Raw genomic sequence first — 15,687 nt, 5'->3', positions numbered from 1 at the left:
GGATATCATACATGTTTATGTACTTTGCATAAGTCAGACACTTCTGCATTTTGACTCCTTTAATTTGGAGGACACAAAACATCTTGGAAATGGGAAAAGGGGCAGACTGAAGGATGGGAAGGAACAAGGAACCACTAGATGACAAGGAGCGCAGCTTCTCCCCCCATCTTTGTGGAGCTCAAGGACCCTGCAAATTTAAAGCCACAAATTTAAAGCTAGGTTGCTTGAGCAGAATGACCTCTATATCAGCATTGGTTTTGATAGGGCTCTAGCACAGGCTTTGACTAAGGCTGAAAACAAAACCCTTCAGAATTAGTACATTTTACTGCAAAGAGAAAGGGTAGGATTTGGTTTAACTGAACATCTGCTGGATGGACAGGATATGTGATAGAACTTTCCTGGCACCAGTATGGTCCAGCATGGGATGGGACACACTTAGCCAGAGTCTATGGTTCAGCACACATACTGCTTACTGTAGGGCGGCACTTAATATGACAATGGTAGAAAAATAAAACAAACTTGATAACACCATAACAGGAGCTTGCAAAGCCTAAAGTCTGAAGTTTACACCAAATCCCATCAAATAAATATAAAAAACTACGCTAACTTATGAACTTATCGTTTAACAAATACAAAAGATCATCTACTATGGAGGAACTAAAAATGGAGGGAAAGAACATATTATGAAATAATGTTTTATTTCCAAGTCCAGCTTGTGAGGGAGCTGCAGGCTTGCAGACGATGGACCTATGCATGCTGCCCGCAGCTATAAAAATTCCTACTGCTGAGAAAGGATGGACTCTTTAAGTTCTATCCTTTAAAATGCTTTGGAGACTTTTCAGGCAGCAGAATTTCCTTTGGTCAAGCCATGAATGGTGTGACCATGATGGTAATTAATAAACAGTCTAGGTCTGCTCTCCTAATACAATGAAAACGCTCTTCACATTCCAACCCCAGCTGCTGGTTGAGACAGTAATCTCAGGAAAACACTCTTTGTACTCATTGCTTCTGTGCCTAGAAAGAGAGAACCCTTTGCACATATAGTCATGCTGCATTGGGCTCTCCTAACAGCAGCTTCTCCAGATAGTCCATGGAATGGGGCTAGATAATCTATGTGGACTGTGGCTCCCCAGGCAGGAAGTGGGAGCAGGGAACACATTATGATACTGGGGCTCCTGGTTGGGGGGGGCACTCTGAGTGTTTCTACCTTGGCTGACATGACTGGGCAGCTGCATGTGGCCATGCTGGCTAAAATGGCTTGGTAGCTACATGTCAGGCTACCCTTGGTGGCCAGATGACTAATGCAGGCATATGTTCATTAATAGGAGGAAAGGTGAGAGGTACAAAACTATTTAAGATTTTCTGGGCCTTCTCTATCTGGCTTACCATGATGAATATGGTCAGGAGGAAGATGCTCATTGACATGATAGAGAAGCTGTCCAGGAACCAGGTACACCAAATCACTGCATTGGAGACACCCTGATTTTTCAAGGTCTCCTTCAGTCTCAACTCCTTCTCCAAGACGATGCTCTTCACAGTCATGGAGACAGAGTAGATCCAGGCCAGCACCATGAAGACAGGGAAACAGCGGTTCAGGATGATCATAAAACTGAAGCAAGAGGAGAGAAGCAGAATAGTAGAATACCCTGTACCTGGTAGAGGAGGAGTAGATGTTTGTTGACTGGATGTGTTGAGAACAAAGCCCACATGGAGGGAAAGGCAGAAAATCCCCACTGGCCATTCAGTGGGCTTGAATCCTTTAAATACATTGCACTTTGCCCCGAAGGATTACTTTTTCCTTAGAGCAAGATGGTAGCTTTTTGGTTAGTCCAGATGAATGCTCTACAAGTTGTATGTATAAAATAAAATTGTACTCTGTATGTTACACAATATAGACCTTCTTGCAAGATCTCTCTGGAAAGAACTGCAAACTTGATGTGGTTGTGACTGGAATAGATACATGCTAACTGACGCTGAAGTCCAAGAAAGTGAACCACAAACAAAGGGAACTGGTGCTGGCGGTGAAAGAAATAATTGGGCTCCCCAGGGGCGTCAGCCACCTTAGCACTATCTATCCCAGGAGATAAAACCGCAGTTAGGCAGGAAGAGGCACAAAATAACTATTCAGTGTGGCACTTGCAGAGGCAATTGACCCATCAATAAATCAGTCAGTGATCCAATAGCGACTAACTCCACCAGCCATGTACCAATAGAGTAATTCCATGGATGTTCATTTAGCAAGCAGGATAGATTTTATATTCTGGAATTATTTTATTGTGAACTTTACACATATTTTCCCTGTGCTTGATGTGCTAGTAAAGCCCTTGGGACTATTATGTAGCGAAAATTGTTGGTTGTCACAGCTGAAGGGCCAATTCCAGTGTGGGAGGATTCTCAGGATGGCCCTGAGGAGAGAACCAGAAATGCACAAAGCCTGCACTTCTAGGATCTGCCACCAGAGGGCTCTCCCACTCTAAATGGCTAGACTCCCCACTGCCTCCTTATTGTGTACCCCACTACCCTTCCAGACACCCCCATTCTGATCCTAAATATGGAACTGGGCTCTTGCTCCTGGCTCCGCGTCCCATCTCCGCCTATTGTCCAAACCCAAACTGACTGCAAAACAGCCACCGTTATCTCTTTAGTCTTCTGTAGAGCTGAGGAAGGAGAACCAATTGGACCAGAGTTTTGATAGAGGGTTTCCTTTGCCCATACTGGGCTTTATCTTAACTGTTCGTCAGGTGGCAATTTGACCTTTCCTTTCTTCAGGCTGTGAGTGTTCCTCTCCTCCCTGAACCCCACTGACACAATGTGTGCTATGGTGAACTTCCCAGTTTTTTTCTAGAAGTTGAAACCTAAGCCAGTTGTAGGTCTTTGCTGCTGTCCTGGGGGTATTCCTGCCCCCATTCACCATGGTAAATGAGTCCACCTAGTCCTCTCTTCCTCTCTGTCCCTCTCTCTATCACCCCCCAAGTATATGTTCAGAAAATATAGGCTACTTGCTTAGCTTGCTATCAGCCAACAGATGTACAGGCCTGAGGGTGGGGGTGGGCAGGAAGGGAGGGTTCCAGCTCATCCAACACATTCCTCTACCTTCTCATTAAGTATGCACCATGGGAATGTTAATTAGGGAAGGAGCTGCATTATTCTGAGGCTCCTAGGAACCAGACCTACTTGCAATGCAGAGTCCTAATTTGCTGATTTGGCAATCATTGGGCAAACACTCTGACCAGAACTCTTCCACATACCAAACATACTACGTAGTGGAAACTTAAAAAGCCTTTGTCCCCTTTCCCAACCTCACTTCCCTTGCTTTTATTTTCACCTTCCCTTTTCCACCCACACCACCAACTCCTTTCTCCCTGCCACTTCACTTGCCCATCTGGCTCTGCCTGGAGTCTGGGAGAAGCCGGCTCCTCATTCAGAGCTCCTTCTCTTCAAGCTGGCCCCTCTCCCTGGGTTTCTCTCCAAAGAGACTGAAGCCAGGGGAGTATTCCCATCCCACCCCAGCAACCTGATGAGTGTGTCTTGGGGGGGAGACTGGAAGCCTCTGACTCACGAGTCATCCACGAAGCAGGGGTAAGGCATCTGCTGGAGATAGATTCCAACTGGAAACTCAACCTGAGCCTGACTCCTGGCGATCCCCTGTTCAATCATGTCCTGTAGATAGGCAAATCCTCCCCAGATGTATCGGAAATCTTCCACGGGATCAGCTCTGGGACCAGAATCCCAGTACCTACAAAGAAACCGGAGGGAGAGACAATGGATGTGAATGGGAATGGACAGTTTACTGCAAGTTCACAGGCACAAGGGGACTCGAAACTCACTCCCTTGAAACCTCACCCCTAAAATGTTCCAAACTGATTCTATTTTCTAGTTCACAGTTTAAATCTCAGTTACAAATATTAGCCACAGTGACTTGTAATTGTTTTAATTCAAGGACTCTACATTGAGCTTTACAAAATATCTTATCTCCTCTTAATTTTACTATTTTTAGGCGGAGTCCCATCTCAATCCCTCACTCTGTACCAAATGTAATTTCCCAGTGACTTTGGAGAAACTTCAGTTGCAGAACCTCTATGTGAAGATAATTCAATACCTAGAGGTTTCCATCTCCAAACTGCCCAAAGGCCAGCCAGGGCCAAGTGCTAAATTGAGGGAGTGACGAGAGGGCAACCGAGCTCTCCTGGTTCCACCAATTAACAGGGCCAACTGGTTAGTGAGCTTAGTTCTCTAATACTCAAGTGTTTCTGTGCCTTTCCAAGTAACCCTCCTGTCCCTACGAGAAGATGGGGACCTGAGCCCAGAGGAGACCCTGCTCCTTGCCACATACATTCCTGGGGATACGCAGGGCCTTTCAGATTCCCTGAGACATCACCTGTCTTTGATCTTATTGGTCTTCTCCACCACATCGATGTCCATCCGGATCTTATACTTCACGTGGGGTGGTAGGGCACTGGTCCAGGGATACATGTCAGGGAACACGACACCAGCCCAGAACCTGCTTTCCTCCAGCAGAGACAGGGCTCTTTGAGTTAGCTGAATTTCATCATCATAGCTTTCAAACTTATCCAGGATCAAGCACTGCAGATAATCACAAAGGTTGAGAACATGTGAAGAACACCAACAGCAAAGACTCAACTGCAAAAGAAAGGCAGGGGATAAGGGCTGCTGCCCCAGGGGATGGGCCTATTGCAAGATCTATAAACTTATTGTTTGCTTAACTGTGGCGTCTGGTGTCAATTTGTCACTGTGTCTAGATTTGGGGGGAAAAGGGGGTTTACAAATGCTGACTTGCTCTCATCCCTGCAGATTTGGTGAGGGCCGCACTACCCGGCTGTCCAAGGCTGTCCAAATATGCAAGCCTTCAAAATGACAAAAAATACTCCCAGCTCTCACTCCTCAGCATGGGGAGGCAAGGGAGTGGGGTCACACAGGATACAGACTGCTTTGAAGATCAGAAAGCAAGCCGATAAAAGAGTTTTAAAGAGGGAGAGGAGCAGTCGTAGCAGTGAACCTTCCTGCCTCTCTGCAAACACACAATGATGGCCAGCTGAGGGAAGAGTAAGGGGGAAGAAAGAAAATAACAGAGAGTCAGAATGATTTAGTCAGAGAAATCATTTCCAGTTACAGTTCTGACAGGTAATGGGGGTGGGAGAGGAATTTCCTAATAGGTCTTCTTTCTCTCCATTGGAAGAGAAAAAATCATTACCTACAGAAAAACAAAACTAAGAATTTCTTTTAATTTGAATATTGGGGGTTGTCCAATAAATCTGTAGATTTTTAAAGTATTAGACTATACTGGAATCTGGTTTTTCCTTAACCTCTTGTTCTTATAATACACTAGGGTTATTGTGTCGATATTTCTTTCTTAGAATGTAACTCACAAGAGGTCAGATGGCCTTGTCTTGATTAATTTGTTCACCCAATACTTACTGAAGCCCTGTAGTGTGCCAGAGCCTGCTTGGCTCCAGGGATACAAGGAGGAATGATAAAATCTCTTCCTGAAAGAAACTCTAGACCTAATGAGGGAGAGGTATGGAGTAAACCAGCAATCATAATGCAAAATGACTGGGCTCTGATGAAAGCAAGCCCAGAGTAGTCTGGGAGCCCATCGGTAGCTAAATTTACCTGGAGGGGTGCAGGAGGGCTGCCTGAAGGAAAGGACTCCTGAGTAGGATGAGGATGAGAAGGAATTAGCCAAAGGAAGAGAGAAGGGGGAAGATCAGCTCCAGCACAGAGAATAACACATGGGGTGTCTGGAGACGTGTAAGAAAAGAGCAGTGGTTCCCATCCTTGGCTGTGCTTAGAACCACTGGGGAGCCTTAAAAAGACACCTACTCTCAGGGCCCACTCCAAGCAATGAAATCAGACTCTTAAAAGGCAGGGCCAGGGCATCAGCATTGTGTTGAATGCTCCTTAGGTCTTTGCACTGTGCGGAGAAGTAGAAGTAACCAGAGGTAAGTGATGAGAGGTGAGCACTAGAGAAGGAAGGTGGGTGGGGACCACGTCAGTTGCCCTGCTGGACTTGCAGTGTGACCAACCAACAAGGGGCTTCCTAGGACAAGAGGCTTTCCGTGCTAAGACCAGAAGACTTCCAGGCAAATTCTAAAAGGCCCTAAGAAACCAGTGGAGGGTTTTAAGCAAGGGTAGGATATGTGAGATCCAATTGTGTTTCCAAACAATCACTTGTGGGGGCAAGAGGGGAAGCAGGAAGCTTGGTTAGAAGACTGTTGTAACACAGGCTTAAAGGAACACATCTCACATAGAGCCTGTGAGTTACCTGGAATTCTCAGTTTACTGAAGAGGAAACTGAACTCCAGGAGACCTGCTAGAGGTCATACGGCTAGCAAGTGGCTGGCCCTGGATTCCCTCCCTACTTTCCAGAGGCCCAGACTATTCCCCCCATATCAGGAGCCACAGGTACAGCCCACTCCATGGCCCTCCACGTGCTCCCAGCTGTCCTGTAGAGTGGGAGAGCACAGTTATTATTTATCCTCCCTTTGAAGCCCAGGGAACTTAGGCTCCAAGAAACTGAGTCGCTTCCCAAAGTGGTGGAGTAGGGGTCAAACTCCAGTTCATTTGATCCTACAACTCGTACCAGGAGAAGTAGAGAAGAGAGGAAGGTTGACAGGTCATAAGGAGGTGATCAGAGGACCGAGCTCCCGCAAACCTGGTAAGAAACAAGCAAGCCCCATTCCTTCACCCACCCCCTCACTGCTAGGTCCCCCTCAGGCAACCTCGGAGGGCGAGCCAGAAGCCTCACTGTGCCGAGGAGCTGAATCTGAACAACAGAGGACCGCACACCCACCCTGTGACTCCTGAACTAAACTGTCCCACCTCGGGCTCCATATCCTGGGAGCAGGTCTCATGTAATGTTCTCAGTCTTCTAGATAAGAACAAAGAAAACAAAAGAAACTGTCAGCATTCCAGCTGATACGGGAAAGAGGAACACAGGTAATGAGAAGATACAGAGAGCCAAGGCTTAAGTGACACCATTCTAAGAAGATAGGTATTTTAAATGGAAGTGGAATTTCTTTAAAAAAATACAAGTGTAGTCACATATCATAGAATTAAGAAAAATAGGAAATTCTCTTTACCCCGCTCTTCTTTTGCAAACAGGCACCACCCAGCCTAACACTGGGCAGTCCTGTAATGAGATAAAGGACTTAAGTACCTCATGACACTGAAAGTCCTTAATACGTGTTTATTTTTTTCTAGAAATAACATAGGGTTTGCTATTTTATGGTTTTTGGTTTTTGGTCTTTTTTGATGGGGAATGTAGACTTTCACCACAGTTGAAGACCAAGGGCCTGGTTCCCAGCATTTGTCAGCACTTAACAGCACACTATGGGGACAGAGAATTGGCAACCTGCTTGGGCAAGGAAGCATCAAAACTAAACTGCTAGAGTACATTAAAAAAAGAAAGAAAGAAAAAGAAACACCTTTAAGTTTCCCCTGGGGAGAGACCTTGTTCTACAAAAATGAATAATAAAAGAATCTCATTAAAAACAAAATCAGTTCAGGGGCGCCTTGGTGGCTCAGTCCTTAAGCGTCTGCCTTCGGCTCAGGGCGTGATCAAGCCCCACATCAGGCTCTTCTGCTGGGAGCCTGCTTCTTCCTCTCCCACTCCCCCTGCTTGTGTTCCCTCTCTCTCTGGCTCTCTCTCTCTGTCAAATAAATAAATAAAATCTTAAAAAAAAAAATTAGAAAAAAAAAAAATCAGTCCGGGAGCCACTGGCTGGCTTAGTTGATGGAGCATGGGACTCTTGATCTTGGGGTAGTGAGTTCAAGCCTCATGTTGAGTGTAGAGATTACTTAAAAATAAAATCTTAAAAAATAAAAAAATAAATCAGTTTAGTAAGTTTAGGTCTGCATATATAGAATTTTAACATTGACAATTAAAGTGAATTTGAAATTAAATTTCTAAAATGAAAAAATTATTTTGGGAGATGGAAATTCTTCTTTGTAGCTTCTTTTAGCTGTGGTACATTATGACACATATACACACACACAGAATACCCTACCAATTCACTCACAGCATCACAGGGCATTTGGACAGGAGTCATAGAGGTTTTGTGACCTGATGTCCTTGCTTTACTGGTAAGGAAACCGGCCTCACAGGGACAAAGGGCCTTGCCCAATGTCAATATAGGTCAGGAGCAGAATCTGAATCCATGTCTTCAGACGTCAAGTCTGAAGGGTGGTGCTGTTTCCACTTGTTAGTCTAAGAGTAAGTCACACTCCAACCACAAAGTCGGAGCAATGGAATTCCTGAACTAGATCTCTTGCCCCTGTCTGGTAGAGCAGCACTGTCCAGAGAACCTTCTGCATGGTGGAAATGTTCTATATCTGCCGTATTCAACACAGTAGCCAGTAACCAAAGAAAGCTGTGGAGCACTTAAAATGTGTGTAGCGCATCTGAGGCACTGAATTTTTCTGATCGATATTTAAATAGCCACACATGGCCCCTGGTTACTGTGTAAGTCACCACAAGTCTAGAGACAGTAAGTTCCTGAAGGTCAGGGGTCATTCTTGTTCATTGTGGTCTCTGGCAGAGTATTTTCTCATGAAAAGAATTCAATGAGTGTTTACTGAATTGAGTTGATTTAAATTTAGAAGTCTTGATTGCTGTAAGAAATACAGCTTTACTACTGTATTTTGAACATAATCCTGTGCACCCTCGATTCAGAGCATAAACTAGAAATAATTAGTGAAAAGTGAGTTTTCGGTACAATGTTAATGAGAGTATAATTCTCACTGAAGCAAAAAAGCTAACAAAAACAAACATATTATAATAATGTAGCTTTCTGAGCCAGCTAGCTCATTCTCTTTGAACTCTCCTTTCATGTTTTAAAGGGAAATCCATACTGGAATAAGCAGCTGATGTTTTCAATGACATTGCTGAGCCCCACAGTGACGTGGGCTCCATCCTGGCTGTTTTATCAGGCAGTGGATTCACAGTCATGTTTCCTGCTGCATCCCCTTAGATTAGTACCCTGATACTCTGTGAAAAAAACAAAACTTACAAGTTCTCAAACACTCATTTCTATCCTGAAACATCTGACCCATTTTCAAAGTTGGGTTATTTTCTCCATCTTGGAAAGTGGTATGGTGTAGTATTGAAGAGACAGACAGTCCTGAATGCCATCCCTACTCTGCTGTTTTCTAACTGTATGGTCTGTTTCCCTATCTGCAAAAGTAAGATATACCCTACTTCATAGGTGTATCCTAAGGATCACATGACAGTGTTTGGGGAAGGCCAGCCAGTGCCTCTGGTGCTTACTGGAGGCTCATTTTGCACCCAAATTGGCCCAATGCTCTGCTCATATGAACCCTTGAGCCCTTACCACCACTTTATGAGGCCGGTTATAGTGATCACTCCAAGCTCACTGACGAGGCATAATAAGGCAACCTTCCTCTGGAGGATATTAACCAGTCTCACAAATAATGAGAACTTGATAAATAACATTTTTATTACTGTTTTTGCAAAATCTCTTAAAAGTCAACAGAGTCTGATGGCTCTTAAGCCCCTGCCAGGCTACCTTTCATTTGTGACAGCTGTCTGTCTGGGAGGAAGGCAGTTTTGTTCTGTTTTGTTTTGTTTGTTAAATAATATGGCTGAGAACACAACCCATCCCAAGCTGATCTTCTGGTTGCAACAATGCTATAGACTGAAGTTAAAGCCCCATGTCCCACCTGGACAATAGGGGTAGGGTTGGGGGTGAGTCCTAAACGACTGGTGTTCACTAGCTGCTCAGTGGTAAGTGAAAGTCAGACAACTCTACCCAGAGGAAGGGCTTATGAAGATCATCCAGAACGCCATCCTCACCAAATCTCCCTGAAGTAAAGGCACATCAATTATGGAAGCTGCTTTGGACATAACTCAGAAGTTCCTGGGTCATTCTCTGAGGTATGACTCATGATGTACCCTTGCTTTTCATGCAGAGGTCACCTGCTGCAGAGAAAGTAGCCTCATTCTCTGTTGGTACTTGCTCTGGTCCCTGAAGTTAAAATCTTGACACGTATGTTTATGTGAGTATGTGCATGAATGTGTTTGGGAGGCAAAGATGAATGACTAAACCCATAGCCAGGGTCATGGATTTTGACATATTTGGTCTGGTCTGATTAGCTTACGAGTGAAAACACAGTAGATTCTAACAAGGCTGATGCCATGGAGTCTATCTATAAAAGCTGTTTGGTTCTACACACAGAGAAACTGTATGGTCCTGGATGTTAGGGAAGAATAATGTAGGTAGATAAGAAGACTAGTTTAGGGGGCTCAACATAAAGGCAGCACTGCTAATGGGAAAAAATTCAAAGGGCATCTTCAGTGAATAAAAGGACAGTGTCTTATGGCCTCAGAGGCAAATTCTGGGCAAATTTTGCAACCAGAGTTCAGAATCTAAAAGAGAACCATTACAATGCCCTATGCTAGCAAAGGGCAGAAAAGAAAGAGGTTTCCTTTTTCCCCTCATTTCCCAACTGCTGTAGCCAAACACTGGTGGCAGGGCCACTACTATTTGAAGTCCACACAGTCCTACATTTCCTTGTCGGCTGTTTTGCTGATACTCCCCAGGAAGCAGAGTTCACCCTAGCGGAAGAGGTTCGAGCTCTCTCCAGGGCAGGCAGCTGTGCCCAAGACCTCTTGAGAATGCGGTCATTTGTTTATACCGCTAAATCAAACACCACCTTGGGAGCAGAAGCTGCAGTAGCAGCAGGCTTCCTTCTTCATCTCTGACCTGCCAGACTCTAAATTCAAACACATTAAGTAACAGATGAATTAAATTATATATTAAGTGGGAAACATTGTCTAGTGGAAGCAAAGAAAGAAAGAATCTTTCTTTTTGTTTGAACTTGATAATCAAGTGGGGGATGGCACCCTGTGCTGACATATTCTGACTAATACACCCAGGACGTGTCAGGGGTGAGTCCAAGGATAAGGGAGGGGCTGTACCCTTAGAGATGTTGGCTCTACAATCCTGCCTCTTACATCTTTAACTTCCATACTTAGGCTGAGAACAAAGCAGCTGATGAATGCCCATGGAGGCCTGAAGTGGTCCTGCTGGTGTTAATGTAGACACCTGGGGTTCCTTTTGAAAAATGCCAATGGATGTGGGCAAACATCCCAGAATGAATTTCCTGGCAGATCTAGGCTCTAACACTCAAGATTCATTTCCCACCACATGGAAAAAGCCACTAAATAAAATAGCTGTGGGCTGTTTGAGTTGGTTGGGATGGTGAGACAGAGGCCAAAGGCACTACCATAAATTTTATCTAACACACTAGGCACTGTGAAACAGACATCTGAAACCTTCTACCACAAAGAGTGAGGAAATGCACCACGACTGGAAAACAAAGGGACAGGAAATGCACAGCTGTTAAAATATGTCTGTTTCTAAAATAAATAAATAATGAAACAAAAAGTCATGTTGGAGCGCCAAGTCGCACACTGGGCAAAGCCACCAGGTAATGCTTCTTACCTAATTGGGTCCGAGGGAAGACACAACAACCTGGCTGGTAACCAGAAGACGCCAGCTCTCAACGCTTTCTGGTTTAATCATCCCACCAACTCTGGGAGGTCAGTGTTACTATATCAAAGATATTTCATAATCAACAGAGTCAGGCACTGACCAATGAGAACACATTCTGGTTGCAAATAACCAAGTTCCGCCATAGCTGCGAACACTCCCCAAACTGTAGCACAAGACGTCATCCTCACTTTTCCGGCAGTGGAACAGCACTGTGGCCCCCAATGACAGAACCCATAAGTAAGTGCTGGAGATGGCATCCTGTAGCCTGCGGGGTAAAGCTGACCTTTCTAGCTGCACCTCCAGACCCTACTGCTCCTCCCCACCCCCACCTACCACCTACTCCCCTGATGCTACAGCACACCTCTGCACTGGTCTTATGCTCTTGCTTCTGTCTGAAATTGTCTTTCTGCCTTGCTTAGCCAGCAAGTTCAGTCTTTAAGGCTCAGGATAAATGTATTTTCAGTTTTAATGGCTTGCACTGGTGTCTACTTTATGTCACTGCAGCTCCACTAACATAAAATGGGAAATCGAAAGATAAATAAGACAGAGTTTCAGCCCTTAAGTGGCTCAGGTCTACAGGGATGGGGAGGCATATGAACAAATATTTATCAAGGGCTACAATGGAGGAATATGGTGTGTAGAGGAAGGCCTGAAACACAGGAACTGAGTCCTGAAGGGGAGCCAGGGGGTGCAGGAGGCAAGGAGTCTGCCTGCACAGGTAGGAGGCCTGGGGCAGCATGCCATCCCACACAATGTGGAAGACCTGTGAAGGGGCTAGACTGGGAGTGACTTCACCTTTACAGCAACCAGGTGTCACTAAGGAACTTTAAGCAGGAACGTCATGGCAAGACGGGTTTTAGAAAGATCCCACTGGAGGCAATGTGGGAGCTGAGCAGAAGCAGCAGAGGGTGGAGGTCCAGGGGCCAGCTAGGAGAGATGGTACAGACTCTGTAAAGAGGCCATACATGGAGAGGAAGAGGAAGCAGGGATTTCAGAGATAATTTGGAGGAAGAACTGACAGTTCTTAGAGGATGTGTGACACTTGAATTTGGATTTGTGCAATTTGTTTCTACTCCCTCAGATTGAATTATTGCTGTAGTAGTCCTTTGAGAGACCATTAATATGGCACTATTTGATAACACGCTTCTCTCTCCCAATAAAATGTGAGCTTCTAGGGGTCAGGGGTTACTTGTATTTATTCAGATGTAGATAGTTCAATGCATGCGAATATATGAATGACCAAGTCAGCTAAAATCTTTTTGGTTTCTTACCCTAAATCTAGTTATTTTCATGCAGAAAAGACCCAATCAGAACAGTGTCTGTTATTCAGAGTATTATAAAATAATTGCTGTCTTCATCCAACTCATTATATAATTTATCCAAACAATACATACTGAGCCTACACTAATGTGCCCCACTAATGTGCCCCTCATATTAAAGGAATAAGAACTTCCTCATTAGAGCCAGACAGGTCTGGATTCCAATTCTGGATCCCCCACTTATCTGCTGTGTTGTTAGGTGAGTTAGTCAACTTCTTTGAGCCTCCATTTTTAGTTCTGTAAAATGAAAACAATTATGCCTACAGGCAGGCGGTTGGAAGGGTTACAGGAGAGGGCACATAAAAGTGCCAGACACAGTGGCTGGCTGGCAAGAGCCTCAGATACAAGTCCCTTCCCTCCACCCATGACCCCAGCCCACCCCTCACCTGCACTCTCCTTCCTCAGTCCCATTCTATGCTTCTGAGAGACCGGAGAGGCATAAAATAAGGTCACTTATGATCCAGTTCATGGCCCTTGAAATAACGCTGCTCTTGTGGTGTAGACTTCTGCACTCTACCTCTCCCCTGATTTCTTTCTAACTTCCCAATGTATATCTGGAGCCGGTGAAATCGACAGAAGAAAGCAGTATATACTCCACAAAAATCTATATATCTGACCCTGAAGGTATTTGTGATCAGTGGCTTTATCTTCCTAATGCTATTTTTTCTTAGGCTAGCCTGAAAACTATACTCCCTGAGCACATTCTGGTTGGGTGGTGGAGGCATGTCGCCAGGAGCATGCAAGGTACAGAGGAAAATGAATCCAAAATATCCCACTACTGCTAATTCATCAACAAGATAATTACCATGAAGATAATAAATATTAGCTATGCACATACATTGATTATGAGGACAGCAGAGGCTAAAGCAGTAAATGAATACAAGTTTTCTCAAGACTTAGGGAAAGGTAGTTGTGACTGGTTAAAGTACAATTTTATGCCTTGATCAGAGGTATTTTCATATTGAAATTTGGCTAAATTCACCTGCCTGATGTGAAATTCAAGACCTGAATTAAATTACTATGTAATTTAAATACATTGTGAACTCTAAATAGTATTCCATCTGTGCCAGGCTAACCTTTCGCTAAATGAAGAAATCAAAAGGGAGGGGTGTGCATGTTTGTTTTAACTAAAGGGTAATCAGAGGAAAAATTTGTTAATATTTCTTTTTTTTTCTCAAGAAGAAAAATACATGTGGATAAGACACAGAAATTATGGCTATAAAAATATACGTAGAGGTTACGTTAAGAGATTAACTTATGTGAAGACTCATTTGCCTTGAGTCTCTTTAAATTTGGGGAAGAGGATGATCTGAATGCCTGCAGAAATGAATCTCTTCACATGTTGGAGATGTGGGGCTCCCCAAATACCACCTTCACCCCCTTCCCTAGCCCACTGCCCACCTTCTCACTAGGGGGGTTGCCTCTTGTTCATTTATTTTTCTCTGCTAGGGGCAGGGAATCAGGGGAAAGACAGAATGTGATAATGGAATGAATGAAATTACAGAAGCCCCTTGTTGAGCTGGTGCTCTGAGGACAGCAAAATTTCTAGACCATTGTCCACAGAAGTTACAAAATGGCACCCAGGGCAGGGCCATCCTGCTGGGTCTTTAGGAATGGTCTGGCAGGCCCAATTCTAAGCCAATTCACTAAGGTTGATATAGAGAGTAGTTTCATAGTGTCTGGTTAATGTTTACACAAAGTGTTTCAATCTGAGTAAGACCTCACTTAGTCTATGGTTCAGGGGAAGACACTCAAGTGGTTCATGAGAGGGGAAGAACTGCCATGCATGGAACATCTCTACTATGTGTCAGCCCTCTCCTGTTTCATCTTCACAGCTACCTGGAAAGGAGGGCGTTACCCCTCCCACCTAACAGCCAAAGAACCCAAGGTGGAGAATTTACACACATGCCTAACTATCAATGTCATGAAGTGTGTGCTCTGCACACTTCTCTCATTTTGTCCTGACAATAACTCTATGAGGTCTGTTGTGTTATCTGGATTTTACCTTATCAAGCCTTAGCAGGTAAAGTGAATTTCTTAGAGTGACATAGCTTATGAGAAGCAGAGATTCAGGCCCATCTGTCCTCACTGGACAGGTGAGAAGATTCCACACTCAGTGGCCTAACATGGCATACAAATGACCCAACAAGGCGGCTCCTGGGGAATGGGAACTCTCCAGGCTACTTAATGGAATGTCCAGTAACTAAAGCCTCATTCAAGTAAAAAGGAAGCGGTTTTAGCTCTTCTATTAGTTGAAGAAGAAAACCTATTGAATCATTCCCTTTTCCTATAAGGACAAAAGGCTTAAAGGTATTTGCTTTTCGTTCTGGAGCTTCTGTTACTTTTCAATATCACATCTGAGTGCCATGTTGACCTAGATCAACATAATTTTCATTTAAAAGACTACTTTTCCTTTAATTGTCCTGATATGATTTTTTTTCTTTCTTAAATAGAGGGGGAAGTAGGCAACAAGGCTGGCCCAGGAGGAAGCTCTCAAACTTCTTTAGTCCAAGGCATATTCCTGGAAAGGAGAGCTTCAGTCAGGTCTTAAACAAGGCTGTGAAGGAACATTCTTGCCCTGTCCTGAAGAGACCCTTAAAGCCATCTGGGAAGAGTCTTCCTCCCAGTCTGGTATTGAGCAGGCCTCAGGTTGGGAGCTGGAGGGTCTTTGAGGCTCTTCCAGACTTGCCGAAGCACAGAATAAAAGCAGAACATTCCGGGACCAATTGCAATGACTGGTTTCTTCCTCATCGCACATTTCCCCCTCCTACATTCTCCTTTCAGTTCAGCACCCCCTTGCTTTCCTCCTCCCTCTGACCCCTGAAAGAGCAGGA

General features: G+C 44.4%; 1 protein-coding gene across 1 annotated transcript in view; it reads right to left on the bottom strand.

The window, feature by feature from the left end:
- Window positions 1-15,687, bottom strand: part of ABCA4 (ATP binding cassette subfamily A member 4) — a 134,402-nt gene that overhangs the window by 67,851 nt on the left and 50,864 nt on the right. The window contains exons 13-15 of the mRNA XM_026497583.4: window positions 4,379-4,584; window positions 3,560-3,736; window positions 1,387-1,609 (exon numbers count right to left, since the gene is read on the bottom strand). Coding sequence (XP_026353368.1) covers window positions 1,387-1,609; window positions 3,560-3,736; window positions 4,379-4,584 — 606 coding nt within the window. The remainder of the gene's footprint in view (window positions 1-1,386; window positions 1,610-3,559; window positions 3,737-4,378; window positions 4,585-15,687) is intronic.

This window comes from Ursus arctos, unplaced genomic scaffold (assembly GCF_023065955.2).
Source record: "Ursus arctos isolate Adak ecotype North America unplaced genomic scaffold, UrsArc2.0 scaffold_12, whole genome shotgun sequence".
Classification (NCBI taxonomy): domain Eukaryota; kingdom Metazoa; phylum Chordata; class Mammalia; order Carnivora; family Ursidae; genus Ursus; species Ursus arctos.
The sequence above is the reverse complement of the archived record's forward strand: the minus strand, read 5'-3'. Positions and strand labels throughout refer to the sequence as shown.